The sequence below is a fragment of the Diplotaxodon limnothrissa genome, linkage group LG7 (assembly GCF_057381915.1).
Source record: "Diplotaxodon limnothrissa isolate DT_005_m linkage group LG7, D_limnothrissa_male_GT1.1, whole genome shotgun sequence".
In the NCBI taxonomy this organism is placed as follows: Eukaryota; Metazoa; Chordata; class Actinopteri; order Cichliformes; family Cichlidae; genus Diplotaxodon; species Diplotaxodon limnothrissa.
The window spans coordinates 9,572,617-9,596,400 of NC_140602.1; the positions used below are offsets into that span (position 1 = coordinate 9,572,617).

Genomic DNA, 23,784 nt, shown 5'->3' on the forward strand with positions numbered 1-23,784 from the left:
GTGTTGTGTACAAATCGTAGTGTGTTGTAAATACATGTATAGAGAGTAGACATTCAGGCGCCTCATTCAGACTAATTAAGAAATGCTCACAGTTGAGACTGAAGGTGGGAAATTTTGTTCTTGCTTTTGATGTATCGCTCTGACAGGATTAACTGCAGTTTTCAGAGCGGTTCGATGAGTTGACTTCAGATGAACTTTGAATGTCATTTGCTCTGCAGATATATTCATTTTGGATTTAGGGACAGTAACTCTCAGCAAATCTGAATGACAGAGCAAATTTACTTCCCTCCTGTTCTCAAAGTTGCACTGCTCTTAGAGCTTCAATAGCAAGTCATCCAGCTGGTACAGTTGCAAAATATTAGATCAGTGTGTGCTTTATATGGCTGATGCCACTTTTAGATGAAAGAAAGCTAAGGCCCTCTGAAAAGCCATATTCTCACATCTCTGACTGTTTAACTCTGCCTTTCAGTGCTTTCCTGATCTCCATTTCAGTTTCAATGAGGTAAAAGGAATGACTAGATCGATTGATAGGGGAGTGTCCTGCTGATACGTGGTATTCCAGTGGAGTCAAACCTTTAAAATGTCAGATTTACACTTTTGTTAATGGTTGGGCATTTATCTAATGTTTAAGCATGGTGAACAAGGAGAGGGATGCGTTTCCACGTTTAATTATACCTTCATTCACCTGTCACACAATAGGTGAATGAAGGAGGTTGGAGCGTCAAACCATGGCTTGCAGTCAAGCACCTTATATGGAGGTGGGAGTAGCTGAAGCCCACCTCCCCAATCACCCCCATTGTTCTCTCTGACACTGTTTAGCATCTTTTTATGCTGCTTTCAGTCAGTCCAGCAGAAAAAACACATCCTATTTGCAGGATTTCAGTGTTAAAGATTCACTGAAAGTTGACATGGCAGGAGAGAGGGTATTATCTACATATGTATTGCTGTCAGTTAGATCGTGTATATACAATAGCAAATCTATGATAGTGCTGTGTCCTTTATGTTGAGTATGTTATGAAAATGAATATGTACATGAATTAAAAAGAAGTTTAAAAAAGATCACGAGCAGATGAAAACCCCTGAACGAAAAACACACAAATATCTGTGATCTGCAATAATTTTATTTCAGTGTCTTTTCATGTTTTAACACACGGTGTAATCTCAGTCTGTCACACAGCTGGCATTCAGGTTCCTGAAGACTCCATAACTCTCTACAAACAGGCTTCAGCAGCAGCACGTTTAGGGCACATTTGTGAAATGTGACATCACTAGTGTGTGACACACAACCAAACTACTGACCAATCTGCTGTTAGAGCTGAATAGTGACTCAGTCAGCTGCCACTGGAAAACTATTATTGTGTCTTGCCGATTATAGTAATCGCATTTGAGCTCCAACAGTGTGACCCATCTCTGATCTGTATCTACTTGCCTCTGATTTTGTTTTTCTATCTTGTTACAGCCTAGTTAAAATACTTCTTTTCACACAGCTACACAAGAGCAACCACTGAAGATCTAGTCCAAAATAGCCGCTCAGAAGTACTTCAACAGTTAAATCAACTTTTGACTTTATTACTTTAACAGGATTCTTCACTGTATACCTAGAGCAAAAGAGTATGTGACAGAACAAACATATCTTATCTTGTATCTTTAAAAACAAGGACTTGTAAAGTTCAAGGGAAAACAAAGAAAAAAAAATCATTCGCCTTGTCATGGGTTTGGTCTTATGAATAAAATATATGCTTGATGTCTGAACCTTTATTGTTGTCCTCATTGTTTGGTTAAATCCTAATTGTGTGAGTGAAAAGGGCTTACAAAGAATTCCCGAAGTGGAAATAAATTTTAAAAAAAATCAAAGAATAAAATACTCAAAGCATAGAAGAAAGAAAATACAGTACACTGTTAAACATTATTTCTGAATTGAGACAGTATTAAATCTTGGAAAATCATCTCCTCACTAAGGAAGCACATTGCCTTTACACTGCTTCTTAATTTCTAGCAATTAAAACTCCACTCTCTACAAGAGAGCAGCACTGCAGTTCAACTTTCCCTTTCTTTATTGTCATTAGGAGCTGCAGCAATGTTTCTCATCAACACTGACAGCAGCTAGGTTTGGGGCTACACTCAGGGTTGCAGCAAGGCTCGAGGCTGGGGTCTTTTCCTTTTGCCATTTGGCTCTCTCCAAACACCATGGAGGATTCAAATTGCTCCTTAACTGTCTTGACCTGTTGCAGCACAGATTGGATGTCAGGTGTATCTACTGATAGAGGATAGAGCTCACATGGGTCAGCCTCCAGATCAAATATCAGAGGAGGGTCATGAGTCTTGCGCAATGCTGAGCAGTCTTTGTCTGGTGTAGTACTGCTATGGAAAGCACCTGATGTACAAAAGTGAACAAGCAGGAGTCAAGACCAGCTAAAGTTTGACAGTGTGAGCATGTAATAATTAATAAGTACCTTGTGTATAGAAGTGGGCCTTGTACTTCCCCAGCCTTACAGCAAAAAGGCCATAGTCTTCACTGGGATTTACAGGATAGAACATCACGGTCTCCCTTTTACTCTGTAAAACACAGAGAAAATACACACATGAGCTTGGTTTTTTCATTATTTGAGTGTTTGCACAACTTTAAATACAATGCTCCTACCTTTCCTTGTTTAACGAGGATATCCGTCATATCGACCCCATCCAGCATCACCTGTGGTAGTTCAGCTCCTGCCAGGCGCGCCAATGTGGGGAGGATATCTAGAGTGCTGGCCATCTCATGAGTAACACCTTCAATAGATTTGTTCAAAAAAAGAATCACTAAAGGCTACATTTTTGTTTTCATTATAGTATACTTTGATGCTGGAAAAAGGGAGAGGCAATGCTCATGGAATAAACAAACAACACCTTCAGAACTACAGTCATACATTAGATTACACAGGGTGCTGCAAACAGTCTTCAGAGGTTCTGATCGCAGAAAGGCTTTGACATATGCTCAATTAGTACTAAGGTGCCAAACGTATTTCTCACACCACTGCACCACAACCAACAGCCTGAAATGCTGTATTGGCTGTAAATGGTATTTATAGCAATTTCTGATCCTACCATCTGAATGGTGATCAAGTTGTCTGGCACCAAAAACCATGCAGGTAAAACTAAATGTAACCAAACTGTGTGGCAAGATCAAGGATGGGTCAGGATTTTTTGTGTTTGAAGGATAATGTAGTCTAGACTTTTTGCAGACCACTAAAATGTCCTGACCTGGTTTGATGATTCCCGGCCAGTAGGCGATGGCAGGTTCTCTCATGCCTCCCTCATATGTGGTACTTTTGCCACATTTCAGAGGACCAGCAATGCCTCCACGGGACCTGCGCATCAGTTCAGGCCTACATGCAGAGAAAGAAAACAGATACCATTTAATAAAACATGATAAATGCAATATTATCACAAGAGTGCAAAGACTGTTAGAAACTTGACTACTGAACAGAGGAAAAATATTTTTTCTGGAGGGTGGTTAAATGTCAGCATGAGGAATTAAACTCCAAAACTCTAGTGCATTTCTCTTCATTGTTGTCTTTAAGTCACTGAATGAAATATGTCTCAGTCATACACGTCACAGTAGTCTTAAGAGTTTAAAAAAGATTGGAATTAGTGTTCTTTGATCTTTAAAGATTTAAACATAAAGTCCAGTCACCTTTTTAAGCTCATTAAATGAGATACCAAAATGGAATAACAATAAATACAGTTCATAGATTAGCAACAAATATGATAATAAACTGAAAACCAACCCATTGTCTGATGTAAAGAAGACCAATGTGTTGTTGATCACTCCTGTCCTCTCCAGAGTTTCCACCAGGTGGCCTACAGTGTTGTCAAACTCCAACAGGGAATCCCCGTACGGACCCCTTAAAGATCGGCCAGCTGCCCCAATACCTGCATACTGGGGGTAGTGGGTGTGCTGAAGCAAGAAAACAAGTGGTTATTAGTGTTGTTAAGATTGATACTAAAATATTGATTCTTCCGATACCAGATATTTATGTTCTAGAATCAATTCCCCTATTAGAATATTGGTATTTTAGTAATTTGGGGTAAAAAAAATTTTAGTTTATGATGGAATCCTTTCCAGACACTTAGAATCAAAAATAGTCATTGTAGGCTTTAAGAAATAAAAAAAAAAAACAACTCAAAATATTTGATATTTATATTGTTTATTTCAAAACATAGATAATGACATATATATAAAAAAATGTTTTTAAACTTTATTATTATTTTCTATCAGTCACATTTGTTTTTAATTGTTTACTGAATGTTTTAAAATGCAGGAGTTGACTTTTCAGGTTTGTTTGTTTCTTGTGTGATAATTCTTCACAATTACAATAAGAAGAAGAAGTCTGATTTCTGGTACTCATTATGAACATATAGTTTGAAATACAGAACTTTCGGTTTTCCAAACACATTAAGTTTTTGTTCAAAGCTTAGGTATTGGACGAGTATCACTGATACCAGCTCTGATTTTACTTGATATGGGATAAGAAAGGAAATCAGTGGTATTGCACATCACATTGATTATTGAGGGACCAGAATCTATCCCCCAGAGGACTAGAAAATTTTGAATTATCCTGATATTTACCATTTTGAAAACACATTTTTAGGCATTCAAAGAGCTGATGAACCAAAGCTTTGATTGCATTCAATAGAAGGTTGATTTTGCACACTTTAATTCATGCATTTTCTTCAGATTGCTCTTGTTGCTCACATGTGATGGATAGTAGAGGAAGAATGGTTGTTTTTTCTCAACCGATGTGGTTATGAAGTTGGCTGCAAAGTCACTGTAACTCCTCTCCAGATCCAGGAAGTTGACTGGTTGTTGCTTGATGACCTCATTCTCCATTAGTGGGACGACTACGTTGCTAATATCACACAATCCATAGCACTTTATATCTGGAGGGAAACAAGTCAGATTCTTACAGGGGCCCTGGGGAAGAAAAGACAAGATTGAAAAATTAACAGACAGCAGTACAGAGTGAAGAATAGTAAAGTGAATATAGCAAAGAAAAGAAATTTCATGAAGCAATTTTAAGTAGCACAGACTGGAAACACACTGACCATGTCATGGGAGTATGGGATCCCCAGGAAATGGTCAAAGCCCTGCTTGGTTGGAAGAAACATGCCATTATGCCCAACACCTAGATGCCACTTTCCTATGATCGCTGTGGTGTAGCCCAGGGGCTTTAACACTTCAGCGATGGTGGTCTCATTGAGAGGAAGACCACCTATAGATCCTGGGTAAAACACGCCTGGGTAGATTCCTGACCGGGTCTGATAGCGACCTGTCAACAATGATGCCCTTGGAAAAAAACAACAAACAAGGCAGTTAATTAACAGTGGAAAAGATAGTGGGGTAATTTTGAATACTCTTACTTCACTTAGGAAAACGGCCTAAAGAAACTCACTGCATCAATTCATCCAACAATGGAAGATGAAAAACTACAGGACATGTAGGGAAGATTTCATCACTTTGGTTGCATGTCAAAGTAAAAGTTTAGAGGCAGCAACAAAAATTTCATGTACTTAATGAAATTTGAAAATAATTACTCTATATTCAAATATTAATTCCGTCATCTAAGCTTTTCTTCCATCGAAGAATCACAGCAATCTTTTCTTCTTTCCCTTCAGCGGTCACCACAGCAGATCGCTTTCCTCCATCTCACCTACCACCCCCCGTCTTTAAATCTGAGCTGAAAAATCATTTTACATTCTCTCTATGCTGGTCACTCCCAATGAAAGTCTTGTTCAACGCTGCCACCTTTAGCACCACCTAATATCTTTTTGTTAGTGTCATTGATCTCAAACCACACCTCATAGGAGATAATGTGTGGTTTGTGCTATCACAAATATCACAAATAAACCCTGATACTAATCTCCACCTACTCCACCCAGCCTGCTCTTTCTTCTTCACCACTTTTGTGCAAAGTCTGTTGCTTTGTACGGTTAACCACAGGTATTTAAACTGATCCATGTTCATTACCTCAGATCTATCAATTCAAGCTGCAGCGAATCATTAAGAAAACCTAATTAAAAAATCATTTTTGTTTAAATGCTTCATTTTTTAAATGTATTTTATGTGAGCTTTATTTATACAGGTAGACTCAGTGTCTTATGTAGAAAAGAGATGTGTTTCGGACAAACATATTAAAACTATAACAATAAAATAAACAATAAAAAAGCACAAATGGCTAATGTTTATGCAGTCATATCAAAAAACAGGTTCTCAGCAATGATTTCACGAAGTAATTTCTATGTCTTTTAAAGTCTGCAAGTGAAATCAATTGAGAGAGCTTCTGTAATGTTTTCCATGACGACAGAGCAGAAAAGGAGAATACCTTCTTTCTGAGCTCTGTATGAACTGATGCATGGTGAATGTAATAAAGTCCAGACCACAGGCTATGACTAAACTATTTATGTGACATGTAATCTAATAAATAACAGGGAAGCAAACCACAAACTTATAGATAAGATGATACCAATGAACCATCCTGGGTAAGGCCAATAAGGACCAGTAAACCAAAGAATATAAAGTACAATGGTGTGTTAAAGGTTTACAGCCAATTATAAATCTTAATGCCCCGTGATAAAACAGAGTACACAGATGGGCAGAATGTGCAGAGACATGTAAATTGTATCATCATAATCTAGGAGGGGTAAAAAAAAGGCGATATCAACAAGAGAAACAGATAATATTGTATTGTGATTGATAATAATATAAGTATTTGTATGAGGCCACAGTTTCAATAGAAATGCCTTTAGCAGATACAAGAGAGGGAAGTGCTGCAAGCATGCTTTTTGTATTTGAGAAAAATACAACCTTGTTTTTTACTGCATTTAAAACCAAAGCTGACACTATGAATGTATAAAATCAAAAGATAGCTGTAATTTTTCAAAAACCACATCGACAGTATGAGCACAACAGTAAATAATTGTATCAGCTGTGTAAAAATTGACAGATGCATTTAGATTTTGTCCCAAGTCATTAACAAATATTGACGCGATGCTCAAAGTCAATATGTGGCTTAAAGGAAAGATTTTTATCAATCACAAAACCCAAGTATTTGTATGAGGCCACAGTTTCAATAATAATGCCTTGAGCAGATACAAGAGAGGGGAGTACTGCAAGCATGCTCTTTCTGCAGGCACTTTTGTGTTTCAGCATTTACAACCAGTCTGAGCTGACTCTGTGACTGTATTCAACCAAAAGGTAACTGTCATTTTCGAAAACCACGTTGACAATATGAGCACAACAGCAAAATAATTGTATCATCTGCGTAAAAATGGACAGACGCATTTAGATTTTGTCCCAAGTGATTAACATAAAAAGTAAATAACCCTGCCGCACTCTGTTGGTGACATTTAAAAAACTGGAAGAGAGACCATTGAGCTGCACATACTGCCACGGTGGGAAAGGTAATTTGAAATCCAGCCAAATGTTTGGTCTGAAAGTCATATTTCTAATGGCCCCTGAGATAAAATGCCATGGTCAACAGTGTCAAAGGCTTTTGATAGATCAATAAAAAAGGGCAGAGTGTCGGGGCTCTTCAAAGCTTTGCATACCTCTTCTATCACAACTCTTAACACATTTACTACTAAATACAGACCTGCAATAGAAATATATCTAAGAGCATGCCTGTGGATGACAAGCATTACATTAAGCCCATGTAGGCCCTGGTTTTTCTATAAAAAGATTGATTACAAGATTGATTTTGTATACACACATGTTGAGGAGCAAAGAGGTGGAGTCACTGCCAAGAGGTGACCTCAAGTGTAGTGGGTAATTTTTTTTTCTAGGGTCCCCAAAAGCAGTGCTTGTTACTGTAACCACCATTAAACATTTATAGTGAAAAAGCTGGCAGGAGTCCTACATCAAACCACCTTATCATCAATCAAATCTAAGTAAATCTGTAGAAGTTACAATAATATATGCAGATGAAATGTTAACTTAGTCTTAGTCTACAATGTTTAAATTACAGGCTGTCAGCAGCTGTCCTATCTTATATGGCAGCAATAGCTGCAACAAGCATTGGGTGGGGGTACATGGAGTGTACGAGACCATACTTATTTGAAGGCTTAAGTAACATTATTTTGGATTTTTAGATGATAGAAAATATAAATATAATATGAATTAAGTTATATTAATACTTACAAATATAGAAATTAAAAGGTTTCTTTGTCTCATCCTGCAGCACAATACAATTATACATGGGCGACTAAAACTCTGAGCCACAAACCTGGGGCTGTTAGACTGAACACTGGAATATTATTGATATTGATTATTAATACATTATTAATACACTATTTTTTTCTGCAGCGGGAAACATTGCATCAAAGCACAGGACTACAGCATTATTTGTAGTTGAATGAAGTTGCCAGGTGAAACTAAACTCTGATGTTCTCTTCCTAGTGTCCAATCATTCTCTCCCCAATGCCACCGTTATCTCACCCGTCATAAACATTTCCTGTTTTTGACACGTCTCAGTATTTTTTAGCCCCCCATTCTCAGTTTCTCCCAAGTCTTCCCTCTTTTCTGTTGATTTTTTCTTAATTAAATTAAAAAAAATGTATTTTTATTTTTTTATTAATTTACTGGAAAAAGTTTTCAATCTTCCATTTCTCAAACCAAGAATACTCAGTTTTAGAAGAAAGTTACTCCTCTCCCATTTTAATAATACTTTATATTACTATAAGACCTCAATAGCTATGTCAGAATCAGAAGACTTTATTTATCCCCAAGTGGCAATTAACATACAACAGAGCAGCATGAAGTTGAAGATAAGGACAATAAGAACAGGCAATAAGAGTGAGATGAAGTTAAGGACAAATTGGAAGAGAGCAATGTTGGCTGGAACTGCTAGAATAAACTCTTAGAAATGACTGGTTGGCCTATAACCTTTGAAACATATGTTAAACGTATCTCGTCAATGATATTAAGCAATTTTAAGCCAGGAGGAACATTTGTGTCATGAGGTTCAGAATCAGTTTTTTTGCAAAGAGGCATTTATATATGTTTTAGTTATGAATGTAAAATGCTCATTGGCATTAAAAAATCTATTTTTCAAGAATGTAGACCAAGAGGACAGCAGAAACCGCAATAAATATAACATAACAGTTCTACAAAGATATTAAGTGGATTAATGCAGAACTATTTAATGCACAATATATACAATAACGCAGTCTACCATTAAAATGACTTATTTATTAATGAGCCCATTAATAATTTGTCAGTTACAACTTCATAGAATAATTTAGGATCAAATCGACTTGAAAAACAAAACAAAACAAAAAACAAAAAATAAATGAATAACAGAACCTTAACATACTTCACGGCCACTTTCATTACTTTAAAGTTTTTAAAAAACTGTTGAGCTAAGTCTCGGATTGATTTCTGTTTTATTCACAAACGCCAACAGTCAGTACTGATTACACCGGTACCTGGACGGGGTGCACACGGGGCAGGTGCTGTAAAAATCTGTGAATCGGAGCCCTTCAGCTGCCAGGCGGTCCAGGTTGGGAGTGAGTGAACTAGGATGTCCATAACAGCCCAAGTCCCCGAAACCTAAATCGTCAGCGAAGAGGAGGACGAAATTCGGCGGTGAAGCCGAGCAGGTGCACAAAAGTAAAATACCGAAAAAGGCGAAGCAGCTGGATCCCATGCTTTTCCGTCTTTAAGTCTGACTGATAGTAAGGAAGCGTCAGATCCCTATAAACAGTGATGTGCGGATCGATACGGGAATATCGATTCTTCCGATAGCAAATATTTGTGATCTAGACTCAGTTCTTATTTCAAAATATCGATATTTAGGAAATTTGTGGTAAATTTGTAATTTGTGATTAATAGGAACACAGTGGAAAGTAACTATATTATTGGGACTGTCTAAATGATTGGCAGGAACTACTTCTTCTTCCGCCTGTCATAGTGATGTGCGAAATACGGCTGTATAAATGCATCACGGCTCTTCACTCAGTTGATAACCACAAGAGTCGCCGCGTGTGGGCCAGTTGCAGCTCTACAAACAACCAAGACGCGGTTTTTGAAACATTTTGCAAGGCCACAAATTGTACAACTGTATAGTGACAATAAAGGCATTCTATTCTATTCTAAAGTAAATTATAATATCAGAAAATGATGATGAGGCAAACTGAGGGAGGAGGAGAGGGACAGGAGCTGCGTCCTTTTGCACCATCCAGCTATAGAGAGAGAAAATGTGAAGCTGCTGGTGACATGTAGCCCTCTTGCTGAATTTTTTTAAAGTATAGAGGTGGGTAGATTGATCCAAATATCGATAGTATTGATACCAACACTTGTATCAGTATCAGATCTATACTAACGCTGTTCGATACTTTGTTTCTATCCTCAAAGTCCAGTATGTATCCCCCTGTCCATCCAAATGAATGTGGCAGCTGATTTTCTGATGATGATAGAGAGTACCAGGAGCTATTTTTTTATGTATTCTCACATACATGTTTCTGTGAGGTGGACAGGAAAACAAAAGTGCGACTCTACCTGCATGTAATCAAGCTGGCATCATGTGAAAAGAAGAAACACATGGCATGGGAGCATTTAATATGTGCTGTACGTTCTGCATACAGACAACTGTGCGTGTGAGTCTGTGTGTGAGGAGGAAGGTAATGTTTTTGATAGTGATGGAGGCAAGTCGGAATGGAGGTTAGAAAGCTAGTCCCAGTCACATAAAATTATTACATTTTACACAATGGAGTTTAGGAAAGTCTAGGGTTATGCAAGCATTGTTTGACCAAGTCATTATGAACTTCTCAGAAGTCCTCATACACAATGGTGTGTGTGATATGTCTATCAGTTAGCTTGCGTGCTGTCTTGCACCATTGTTGCCATCTTAGGGAACTAGATACTTTGCTTTATCATTCACTTTCACATCTCTGTACAGTGCTAACCTAAGGGAGAAACAAGCTGTTGGATGATTGGAAAAACAAAGAAAACAACAGTCAGTGAGAGATTTTGAAAAAGTACCTTGCTGCAGCAGCTCTCTTCATCTAATCTTCTCCAACACAGAGCACTCTAACAATCTCTGCAGGGAACAACAACCCTGGAAGGAGGCAGCGATGCCCCTGCTTTTCCATCAAATGTGTTCATGTTATATTTAAGACAAAAAGAAAAATCTAGCCAAGCTGTCATGCTCAGCTCAGGTAAACAATGAGTCAGTCATTAGTCTGGTAGAGCTAATGGAGCACCTATAGCATCATTAAAAATCATTAGAAACAAATATTCAGTAATGACTGGTATATGTTTGCCACAAATAATAATAAATTTGAGGGTGTTTTCCAGACCCATCTAATTGTTCTCCATGAGTTACAGAGAAGAAGCAGGAGAGCCACTATGGATAAATGACAGTCTATGCACTACACAGGCTGCCTGCATTGTGTTTTAGTAAAAGACAACTGCTCCGACCTTTTATTGCGAGTAAATGAAAAAGAGTATGTGACAGAACAACATATCTGATCTTGTATCTTTCAAAACAAAGACTTGTGAGTTTCAACGGAAACAAAAAAATCATTTGCCTTTTCATGGGTTTGAAAATACATCTTGAAAATATATGATTGATGTCTGAAACTTTATTGTTGTCTTCATTGTTTAGTTAACTCATGATGTTATGAGTGAAAAGGGCTTACCAAGAATTCCTTGAGTGGAAATTAGAAATCAAATAAAACAATACTCACAGCACAGAAGAAAGATGATACAGTACACTGTTAAACATTAGTTATAATTTTAACAGTATCAAATTTGAGAAAATCATCTCCTCACTAAGGGAGCACATTTACTTTACATTCATTTTCCATTTCCAGTAATTAAAACTCTCCACAGGAGAGCAGCACTTTAGTCCAACTTTCCCTTCCTTCCTTAAGCTGTAACAGTTTTTCTCATCAACACTGACAGCAGCTAGGTTTGGGGCTACACTCAGGGTTGCAGCAAGGCTCGAGGTTGGGGTCTGTTCCTTTTGCCACTTGGCTCTCTCCAAACACCATGGAGGATTCAAATTGCTCCTTAACTGTCTTGACCTGTTGCAGCACAGATTGGATGTCAGGTGTATCTACTGGCAGAGCATAATGCTCACATGGGTCAGCCTCCAGATCAAATATCAGAGGAGGGTCATGAGCCTTGAAGACTGCTGTTTCTGGGCAGTCTTTGTCTGGTGTAGTACTGCTGTGGAAAGCACCTGATGTACAAACATGAACAGGCAGGAATTAAGACCAACTAAAACTTGTGACAGTGTGAACTTGCAATATTCAAAATATGACACGTAGTACCTTGTGTATAGAAGTGAGCCTTGTATTTTCCCAGCCTTACAGCAAAGAGGCCATATTTTTCACTGGGATCTACAGGGTAGAAGATCATGGCTTCCCTTTTACTCTGTAAAACACAGAGAAAATACACACGAGCTTGGTTTTTCCATTATTTGAGTGTTTGCACAACTTTAAATACAATGCTCCTACCTTTCCTTGTTTAACAAGGATATCCGTCATATCGACCCCATCCAGCATCACCTGTGGTAGTTCAGCTCCTGCCAGGCGCGCCAATGTGGGGAGGATATCTAGAGTGCTGGCCATCTCATGAGTAACACCTTCAATAGATTTGTTCATAAGAAAACAAAAAACAAAAACAGCAATCACTAAAAGGCTACATGTACATAAATTATTTTTAATCAGTGTTGGGGAGTAACAGAATACATGTACCACCATTACGTATTTAAAATACTGTATTCCGTTACAGTTACCGTTTAAAAAGGTAGTCTTCAGAATACAGTTACTTTGTTGAAATAGAGATTACACTGCGGTCTTTTCCTGTTTCATATGTTAGGCTGTCCCCTCTCTATTTTTGGTAATTCGACGCCGGTGAAAACCCAAACAAAACACGCAATAAGAGGCTCAAATGCCTGTGTCTCAATCTCGTGGCCCCTGTCACCTCTACTTGCGGCCCGCATAATGACGTGATATAATATTTTTTAAAATTATTGTTCAAAAAAATAATTTAATGTGAAGGCAATAGGCAGAGTGTTACAGGCATAGCCCTAAAGAATGTAGCCGCATGGGCAGTGTAGCCCAGTTGTAAGTAAGCTATTAAGACTTGACTGTACACTGTGTTCGTGTTTTTCTCCTAAACAGTAAGTTCCATTGGAGCAGCCTTTCAATGCCTCTCTCTGTCTCACGCTGGCAAAGTTGACCCAAAAAACAAAGTAAGGAGGAGGAGTTGGCCGTCCGACTGCGGTCTGGAGTGTGGGGCCTCCCTGCTGCTGCGGAGTCGGGGCGGTCTGCCTCTCCCCACCGCAGGGAAAAGGGTAACACCACCTGGGTCTGGGTGCAGTTCCCCCCTCCAGGGGCAAGGGTACCTAGACCCGGTTCGTAGAGTACGCTTGGGGAGTGTGATCATGTGTACAGCGTCTCTTTATGTCTGTCTCCACGTTGGTTGAGTGTGGAGTAAGTGCATATGAGAGCATGAGGGTGGGAATGGATGTTTGTATCTGTGTGTGCCTGTATGTCTGTGTCTATATGTCAGGTTGGGTATCAGACGCCACCTCTCTGGAGACATCTCAGGCCCTCTAAGGTTTGGAGGCCTATCTCCCCCCACCACCACTTCCCCTGCCAGTGGCGGACTCCCTCAGACATCGGTGCGTTGGTGGTTCTTTGTGTCTGGGGATGGGCGTCCAGGTACACACCGGCTCACTCCTTGGCGGCCGCTTATCAGGGCCCTGAGCCTGGGGCTCGCTCGGGCCACTTCGGAGGTGGGGTGGCCCCGGCCTCTCGGCCTGGGGCTCGGTCACTCAGGCACAGCTGGCTGCCGACGGAGCTCACGGGCGCGTCACTGCAACTCCCCCTGGCTTCTGCTCCGCGGCTGCTGAGTGAGCCCTCATCTGGGACTCTCCTCAGCTCTTTCTGGGACAGTGGCGCGGCTGCCCCTCTGTTAGTCTTCCTTGGTCTCTTGTGTTCTGGGGGCCTCTGGATGTCTGGAGTTTTGATCTCCTCCACACCTGCTTCATGCCCTGGAGGACGGGGCTGTGGCCCCCCCACACCCTCTAGCAGATCATTACATGAAGGAACCTTTTAAAAAAAAACAAGCGCGTCCATGCTCACAGGTGTACACACGGGTGATCACACCCACAAACTACACCCTTTTTGGCTCCTACCTCAAAGCACACTGTGTTCTGTTGATCTTATGTGCTGCACAATAATGTTTAATATTTAGTATTTACTGTCATATTCCCATATATCATTGTGATGTTGTTTATTCTATTACTCTTGTTCTCTTCTGCTTGTTTTCTTTTTTCTTTCTCAACAGGTGATCGATATATGCATTTTTTTTCTTTTTTTTTCTGCTCATTCTGTTGGTTTTTGTTTTTTGCCCTTCTCCCCCGTCCCTCTTCTCAGCTGTTTCTCTTTCCCTCTTTCTTTCTCCCTTTCTTTCCCCCAGTCAAGTCTGTCCCGTATTCAGCAAGTGAAAATAAAATAAACAATAAAAGGTGAATCAAATGGACCATTATGGCAAGGCTGGGATGGTCAATTTGGTAAAGTAAATCTGTTGGGCATCTTTCTTTGCCTTTAGGCAATAATTCTGATGGCAAAAGAGCCAAACGGGACAGGCAAAAAAAAAACAAAAAAAAAACAAAGTAAAGCTAGTTTTTGGTTACGGGCCTGACACGGAACCAACATATTAGCCAGAGGTCCCTTTACTATGGTTCGGAGCCGTGGAACTGTTTTATATACGCGCTGAATAGTTTTCTACACGAGATCGCTGCAAAAAGTGCAGCCTTACCTAATATCCACCCTACTGTCACTCATTTTATATTAAGATTTAAAAATCTAGTTGGTATTGATGTGGCGAGTATCCTTCAGTAATAGTAATAATTCACACAGCAATAGTACATTCAAGTAGTTGTAAAAAGCTTGATAATATATTCAGTAACCAAAGTATTCAGAATATGTTACTCTCATTGAGTAATTTAACGGAATACGTTACAAAATACATTTTGCAGCATGTATTCTGTAAACTGTAGTGGAATGTCACCTTCCCAAGACTGTTTTTAATTAATGGTAATATACTTTGATACTGAAAAAAAGAGATGCAATCTTATTATTGAAATAGGGTTAGGTGAGCTGCAGAAAGGTGCCTAAGAAGTACGTCAAGCTGTCCATACCTGGGGTCTTGGAAACTGCCAAGCAAAGAGTCACAGCCTTGCCCAGCCACTTGAAGAGGTATACCAAAGAAATAGAAGGCAGGAGAATAAACCAGCTGTTCTCCACAGAACCATCCAAGGTGTACTCTCATTGGCAGGGGAATAATATGAGAACAGTTCCACCAAGGCTGGAGACAGACCAATACTGGAAGAGCATGTGGGAAAAGGACGCAACCCATAATGGAAATGCCCACTGGCTAGAGGATCCAAGAGCAGATCACAGCAACCTCCCTGAACAGGGACCAGTAACCATCACAGTGGCAAACATCCAAGATTGGGTCTCCAGTACGAACAGCACCAGGCTATGACATAGTTCATGCCTATTGGCTGAAAAAGCTGACTGTACTACATGAGCATCTGGCAATACAAATGAACCAGCTACTAGTTAATGAGACATACCCAGAATGGCTAACTCATGGCTGGACAGTCCTGATCCCCAAGGACATCCAGAAGAAATGAGTCCCATCCAACTCCCAGCGAACAACCAATGACGAGACTGGCTATGGATACCAACTATGGAATGGAGCATCGTCAGCCACCTCCTCTACATGGATGATATCAAGCTGTATGCCAAGAGGGAATGAGATATCGATTCACTGATCAACACCACCAGGAACTACAGCAAGGACATCGGAATGTCGTCCAGATTGGGGAAGTGTGGTCAGATGGTAACAAAGGCTACGTTCACACTGCAGGTCTTAATGCTCAATTCCGATTTTTTTGTCTGCTTGTTCACACTACAAATAAAATGCGACAGCAAACACGCTCTAGTGTGAACCCTCAAAGCGGCCCGCATGCGCAAAAGAAGACGTCACACACAACGCGCTCTGTTTAGACCAAGATGGCCCTTAATATAAAGACTTCGGACTTTACGTTTCCCAATTTTTGCTTTAAGTTATTTTGTTATTTACATTATTATGTAAATAGCCTAATAATGATCCTTATTGCTGTTTTAGAGAGGAGCGGTGCTTCAAAGGATAGTTGCAGATTTCTGTCAGAATCTGCAGATTATACAGTACAAATAAAATGTTCACGTTTCTCCAACGTTGTCTTCCCAACAGTTTCACTGACATCTACGCTGGATGGCCAGGAAGCGTTCGTGATGTCTTATCGGGTGCTTCTCCGGCGCTGATAATTGGCGTCTGTCTTGTGTCAGTGACGTAAAAGACGGATTTAATGCGACTTGACCATTCAAACAGCAGTCGCTTTCTAAAACATCAGATATGTATCGGATTTAGTACCACATACGAAAGTGACCCAGATCGGATTTGAAAATATCGGATTTGTGCCGTTCACACTGTCATACCATGATCGGATATGGGTCTCATAGGTTCAAAAAAAAAAAAAAAAAAAAAAAAAAAAAAATCGGATTTGATGCGCTTTCACCTGCAGTGTGAACGTAGCCAAAGACAGGGAAGCTTGTTAGAAGTGAGGGGATCAAACTACCAGAAGGCAACGTTGCAGAGATCGAGGATACCTACAGATAGCTAGGAATCCCACAGGCAAATGGGAATCACAGAGAAGCCACTAGAAAATCTGCAACCACCAAGTACCTGCAGAGGGTCAGGCAAGTCCTGAGGAGCTAGCTGAACGGTAAGAACAAGAACGGGCTACCAACACCAATTCCCTGCCTGTGATCAGGTACCCTGTTGGGATTATAAGCTTGCCAAAAGAGGAGATAAAAGCCACTGACATCAAGACGAGGAAGCTCCTGACCATGCATGGAGGGTTTCATCCCAAGTCCAGCACCCTGAAACTGTACACCAAGCAGAAGGAAGGAGGGCGGGGATTAGTGAGTGTCAGTACCACAATCCAGGATGAGACAATGAAGAGGAGGAACCATCATGGAATGACAGGCCCTTGCACAGTATGTACCACAGGCAAATAGAGGAAGTGGCTGACATACAGAAATCCTATCAGTACCCAAATCCTACTCTCAGCACAAGATCCATAGAAGCATAGCGGCTTGGCTCTACCACACCAGGCAAGACCCCAGGTGCAGGCTGTGTAAAGATGCCCCTGAGACAATCCAGCAAATAACAGCAGAGTGCAAGATTCTAGCAGGCAGAGCACAGTCCTAGGAACAGCAAAGTCAAGTCAAGTAATTTTTTCCCAGAGAACTGATCCTCATTTGATATTTTCTTTTTTAAACGATTCTTTATAAATCTACAGATGACTATGTAGGAAAATCCCTGCAGATCAGTAGTTCATGAAATACTCAGAGCAAGCTGTCTGACACCAACAACCACACCATCTTTCTGCTTTAGAATATGGTCAGCAGTAACAGGTAAAAATAAATGTACTCAAACTGAGGTCTGTGTGGCAAGATCAAGGATGGGTCAGGATTTTATTTATTTATTTATTTTAGTTTGAAGCAGGATGTAGTCTGGACTTTTTGCAGACCACTAAAATGTCCTCACCTGGCTTGATGATTCCCGGCCAGTAGGCGATGGCAGGTTCTCTCATGCCTCCCTCATATGTGGTACCTTTGCCACATTTCAGAGGACCAGCGTTGCCTCCACGGGACATACGCATCAGTTCAGGCCTACATGTAGAGAAAGAAAGCAGACACCATTAAGAAAAAAGATAAATGTAATATCGCAATAGTGCAAAGATTTCTAGGAACTTGACTACTGAACAGAGGAAAAAAATTTTCTCGAGGGTGGTTAAATGTCAGCATGAGGAATTAAACTCCAAAACTCTAGCGCATTTCAGTCATCATTGTTGTCTCTAAGTTATGTGTGGTAGTTTTAAGAGTTTGACAAGAAGGCAACTGGACTTCTTTAATCTTTTAATTTCTAAATGTTAACAAGTCCTGAAAACTAACCCATTGTCTGATGTAAAGAAGACCAATGTGTTGTTGATCACTCCTGTCCTCTCCAGAGTTGCCATCAGGTGGCCTACAGTGTTGTCAAACTCCAACAGAGAATCCCCAAACGGACCCCTTAAAGATTGTCCAGCTGCCCCTATACCTGCATACTGGGGGTAGTGGGTGTGCTGAAGCAAGAAAACAAGTGGTTATTAGTGTTGTTTGAAATATTGACTCTTTCAATGCCGCATATTTATATTCTAGAAGTGACTGATCATATTAAAATACTGAAATTTGAATAATTGGGGATGTCTTTTAAATGACAAATTCGAACACATTGGAAAGTAACTACTATCTATCTACAGAGGACTAGGAAATGTTTAAATTATCCCAATTTAAAAACTCTCAGACATGCACAGTAGTTGATATTTACCATTATGAAAACACATTTTTAGGCATTGATTGCACTCAAAGGTTGATTTTGCACACTTTAATTCATGCATTTTCTTCAGATTGCTCTTGTTGCTCACATGTGTTGGATAGTAGAGGAAGAATGGTTGTTTTTTCTCAACCGATGTGGTTATGAAGTTTGTTGCAAAGTCACTGTAACTCCTCTCCAGATCCAGGAAGTTGACGGGTTGTTGTTTGATGACCTCATTCTGCATTAGCGGGACGGTTACAGTGTTAATATCACACACTCCATAGCACTTTATATCTGGAGGGAAACAAGTCAGATTCTTACAGGGGCCCTGGGGAAGAAAAGACAAGATAGAAAAATTAACAGACAGCAGTACAGAGTGAAGAATAGTAAAGTGAATATAGTTTAAAAAAAAAAGAAAGAAAAAAAAGACAATTTTAAGTAGCACAGACTGGAAACACACTGACCATGTCATGGGAGTATGGGATCCCCAGGAAATGGTCAAAGCCCTGCTTGGTTGGAAGAAACATGCCATTGTGTCCAAGCCCTAAGTGCCACTTTCCTATGACTGCTGTAGCATAACCCAGGGGCCTTAACACTTCGGCGATGGTGGTCTCATTGAGAGGAAGACCACCTATAGATCCTGGGTACAACACACCTGGGTAGATTCCTGACCGGGTCTGATAGCGACCTGTCAACAATGATGCCCTTAGAAAAAAACAACAAACAAGGCAGTTAATTAACAGAGCAGTGGAAACATTTAAAGGCAACTAGGCAGCTATCGATTATTTTAGTAACTGAGTAATCTATTTATTATTCTATTGATTAATCGAGTAGTTGGATAAGAAATACCTTTGTCTTATTAATGAGCAATAACAAATATTCAAAAGGGACAGAGCACAGGTCTTTCAAAATGAACTGCTCATTGGTTTCCATTTTAGAAATTGCAATGTCTTAAAGTTTTACTGCATACAACATTTGCGCCATAACAGATGTATGATGGTGTAGATCAGAGGTCCCCAATCTCAGTCCACGAGGGTCAGTGTCCCTGCAGGTAAATTACCTTCTCAACATGCCTTGAAGTTCTCCAGAGGCCTGGTAATGAGCTAATCATGTGATTCAGGTGTGTTGACCCACGGTGAGATCTAAAACCTGCAGGGACACCGGCCCTCGTGGACTGAGAATGGGGACCCCTGGTGTAGATGTTAATAATTAAGATTAATAATAGTTCAGTGTTCAGCCTAACAACCTTCAGGTCAGTGGCTAAGAGTTTTACTGCCCAAGTACATTTATATTAGCCTGTGAGAAAAGCTTTTATTTTTATATTTTAACATTTTAATGAAATGAAACGAACACAATATTTTATATAATTTCACTTTCAATCTGAAAAATGTTACGAAAGCTTGAAATTATTATGGTCTTGTATACCCCATGCCCCCCTTTAGACTCCCCCCTGTCTCTTGCAGGTATGCTTCCATGTAAAACCACCGACAGCCTTCAGCACGCCGTATAATTTAACCAGTCAGGTATCAGACTAAGTTAACAGTTCATTTGCATATTTTAATACAACTTCTGCAGGCTACAAAGTTCACTTTTTATTCACGTCGGCGTTGATCAGATGCTTTGGTGAAGGACTCCCGCTAGTTTTTTCCAGGAAAAGGTTTTAATGGTTTTAATGGTGAGTACAGGAACAGTGCTGCTGTTTTGGACACTAGAAACATGTTTTCTGTGTTTTTGTGTAAAATTGGAGGCTGTGTGGTTAATATTTGTCACAATGTTTATTTACACACTGCTCCTAAATACGTTTGTATTGTAGGTCTGTCTTCAGTCGCGAATGTGGGTGAAACGCTCGTGTTTATATCGTTTTATACATCGCCGCCCTACAGAGTTGTTCCATTAAAAGAAGTATCAAAACAATGAATTTGTGTTGAGAATTTTAAAAAATTGAATTATTTGAATTACTCGATCAATCGTTTCAGCCCAAGAAAAATTTCATGTACTTGATGAAAACAATAGCAATCTCTTCTTCTTTTGGCTGTTCCCTTTAGGGGTTGTCACAGCAGATCGCTTTCCTCCATCTCACCCTATCCCTTCTGTCACACCAACCCAATGCATGTTCCTCTTTTCTCCTGCCTGGCATCTCCAGCTCCATCTTTAACATTCATTCCCAATGAAATCATAAGATATCTAACTGCCACTCACTCTTTTTGGTGTCACAAATATCACAAATCACCCCTGATATTCATCTCCACCCACTCCACCCTGCCTGCACTTTCTTCTTTAACACTCTTGTGTACGGTCAGTTGCTTTGGATGGTTGACCCCAGGTATTCTCCATCTTTATTACCTCTACTCCTTGTTTTCCATGTTCACGTTTCCGCCTGTCTTCCGCTCATTTGTTTCTTCTGTTTTGCTTCTACTGATCACAATTCCATCTGTTACTATCATAGTCCAAGAAGACTCCTGCCTGACCTCATCTGTCAATCTATCCATCAAGGCTTCAACGATTCAAGTAACTCAAAGAACTCAATTATTAAAAAAAGAAAATCTAATGCAATCATTTTTTTCATTTGGGTGCTTCATTATAATTTTATTGAACCAATCTATGATGTTTAAATTACAGGCTCTCCGCAGCTGTCCTACCTTATATGGCAGCAATACCTGCAAGAAGCAGGAGCATGGGGTATACTAGACCATACTTATTTGAAGTAACATTATTTTGGATAATTTCTATATTTTATAGAAAATAAATATATAAATTAAATTATATCAATACTTAAAAAATAAAAGGTTTATTTTTCTCACACTGCAGCCCAATAAAAATATACATGGGAGAGTAAAACTGAGCCACTGACCTAGGGCTGTTAGATTGGACACTGAATTATTATTCATATTCATTATTAATACATCATTTGAAAATTTGCTTTCTGCAGCAGGAAACGTTGCATCAAAGTAAAGGGCAAACATCAGTTTGTGAGAATGCTGATATGCTCGCTTTTCTTCATTGCAGTCACGCATAGCTCATTAGCTTGCACGCTAACCCACAGATACACATACACATGAACATAAATCAAATCCATACCATCCAGGAAATACAAAAATGTCAAGATTTTTTTTTTCTTCCTCTTACTATAAGAAAGCTGTCATATGAACCCAATACGCGGGACCTGGGAGAAAAAACCTGAACTCAAAAACAGCTTTAATGCTGAAGAAGACAAAAAACACACACACACACACACACACACACACACACACACACACACACACACACACACACACACACACACACACACACACAGAGAAAAAAATCCTATGTAGTTTAATGAAGTTGCCAACTGAAACTATAAACTAGTTTCCATTCTCTATCCAATGTCACTGTTATTTTGCCCATCATAAACATTTCCTGTTTTTGACATGCCCTCCCAGGTCTTCCCACTTCTGTTAAGGTTTTTCTTTGTAATCTAATTTAATCAAATTGAATTTTTTTGTTTGACTATCTATCTATCTATCTATCTATCTATCTATCTATCTGTTAGGTATTTTAGTACCATGGGAGCATTTACTGGATATTGTTTTATAGTGACATTATACAGGAAAACTCTGTCATTCAACAAGGTTGAAATACCACAGAGATCACTCCCTCAGCTACATTAGTTTCTTAATCTTTTAGACGCCTGTTGAAGGCCAAATGGTTTGTTTCAGATTTCACTAATGAAAGAACTCTTCGTTTTGTGCCTTGAAAATATGTCGCTGAGATAATCACAATTGTAGCTGAACTAATAAACTACACAAAGGATGCTTCTTCACCCAAGGGCAGGAAGATGCTCCCTTATCTTGGTCTGTACTGGTTTAAACTGATAAATCTGCTGTCTCATGAATTTTACCCTCTATATAAACTGTTGTACTTGTGAATAAAGTTGAGTCACTTTGGGAAGACAATCTAAAGCAGTCTGTTTTCTTGTTCTCCCAAGCTGCTCCCGAGCTGCTCGTACTAACACGCTGAATGGCATGCTTGAATATTACTTGAGAATATATTTGACTGTGTTACAGACTAAGGGACATTCTCTGCTGATAGGTGAAGGTACATTCTCTGCTGATAGACGTCCACGCCTCGGAGGAAGCCGATCCACGGAGTAGGCCCTGGAAACAGTTTCCTTCACTATCTATCTATCTATCTATCTATCTATCTATCTATCTATCTATCTATCTATCTATCTATCTATCTATCTATCTATGTATGAATGTAAAATCCTCATAGAGATTAAACATTTATTTTCCAGGAATTAGGCCAAAGGGACAGCAGAAATTGCAACAATTATGCCATAACAGTTCTATAAAGTGATTAAGTGTCCAAAAAGGGCTGGATTGATTGTAATCTAGAACACAAAGTATACACAATAACGCACGTTTTATTCACACACGCAGTCAGTACTGATTACACTGGTACCTGGACGGGCTGCACACGGGGCAGGTGCTGTAAAAATCTGTGAATCGGAGCCCTTCAGCTGCCAGGCGGTCCAGGTTGGGAGTGAGTGAACTAGGATGTCCATAACAGCCCAAGTCCCCGAAACCTAAATCGTCAGCGAAGAGGAGGACGAAATTCGGCGGTGAAGCCGAGCAGGTGCACAAAAGTAAAATACCGAAAAAGGCGAAGCAGCTGGATCCCATGCTTTTCCGTCTTTAAGTCTGACTGATAATAAGGAAGCGGCAGATCTCTTAAAAACAAAATAGAACGTCACGTGCCAGAGGCCGGAAACGGCTGCACGCCGGTTATGTCACGGAATGCTGGGAAATGTAGTCTTAAGCATCAGATTAGACTAAAGCGCACAACCGTTTTTGTTTTTTTTGTTTTTTAATTTCTGCTTTTTAACATTTAAATTAATATATATTTTTACAACCTATTCTCCTTCTTACAGCTCAACACCCAATGTGAAGACTTTTAGTTTAAATCCCCAAGTTCTGCATAGTGAATTAGGTCCAGATTTAATAGGTTAACTGACTGCACACAATCACACCTTTCACAAAGGTTTTAAAATTGTTTGTCCTTTGTTCATGGCTTGAAATGATCATCTTTCGGATTTTGTTGTTCCATTTTATTTTCAATGGAACAACAAAAGCAACAAAAATAAAAACACTAAAATACATACATACACAATCATAATTATCATTAACCAAATGACACAAAACAGTAAACACACTGCATCATACAGACATGTCCTAAGAAAGGCAGTTGAGTAATTTACTGGTCAGAGGTGTTCCTCTGTCATGTTTTGTCTCCTCTTTAAAATTCTTAATCTGAGGTCTCGCGGTCGAGCTACCGTCCTC

General features: G+C 39.6%; 2 protein-coding genes across 2 annotated transcripts; both read right to left on the reverse strand.

The window, feature by feature from the left end:
* Positions 1-2,087: 2,087 nt before the first annotated feature.
* LOC146627771 (arylsulfatase A-like) lies at positions 2,088-9,683 on the reverse strand. Its single transcript, XM_085357345.1, has 8 exons — positions 9,463-9,683; positions 5,086-5,326; positions 4,736-4,954; positions 3,768-3,937; positions 3,241-3,365; positions 2,642-2,769; positions 2,454-2,556; positions 2,088-2,374 (listed from the first exon to the last, which is right to left on the reverse strand). Exons 1-8 carry the CDS (start codon positions 9,681-9,683, stop codon positions 2,088-2,090), a joined length of 1,494 nt encoding a protein of 497 aa, XP_085213471.1.
* Positions 9,684-11,851: 2,168 nt separating this feature from the next.
* Positions 11,852-23,186, reverse strand: LOC146627772 (arylsulfatase A-like). The gene is made up of 8 exons (XM_085359167.1): positions 22,907-23,186; positions 18,928-19,168; positions 18,573-18,791; positions 18,061-18,230; positions 17,654-17,778; positions 12,499-12,626; positions 12,313-12,415; positions 11,852-12,221 (listed from the first exon to the last, which is right to left on the reverse strand). Exons 1-8 carry the CDS (start codon positions 23,125-23,127, stop codon positions 11,929-11,931), a joined length of 1,500 nt encoding a protein of 499 aa, XP_085215293.1. The 5' UTR covers positions 23,128-23,186; the 3' UTR covers positions 11,852-11,928.
* Between the last annotated feature and the right edge of the window lie 598 nt (positions 23,187-23,784).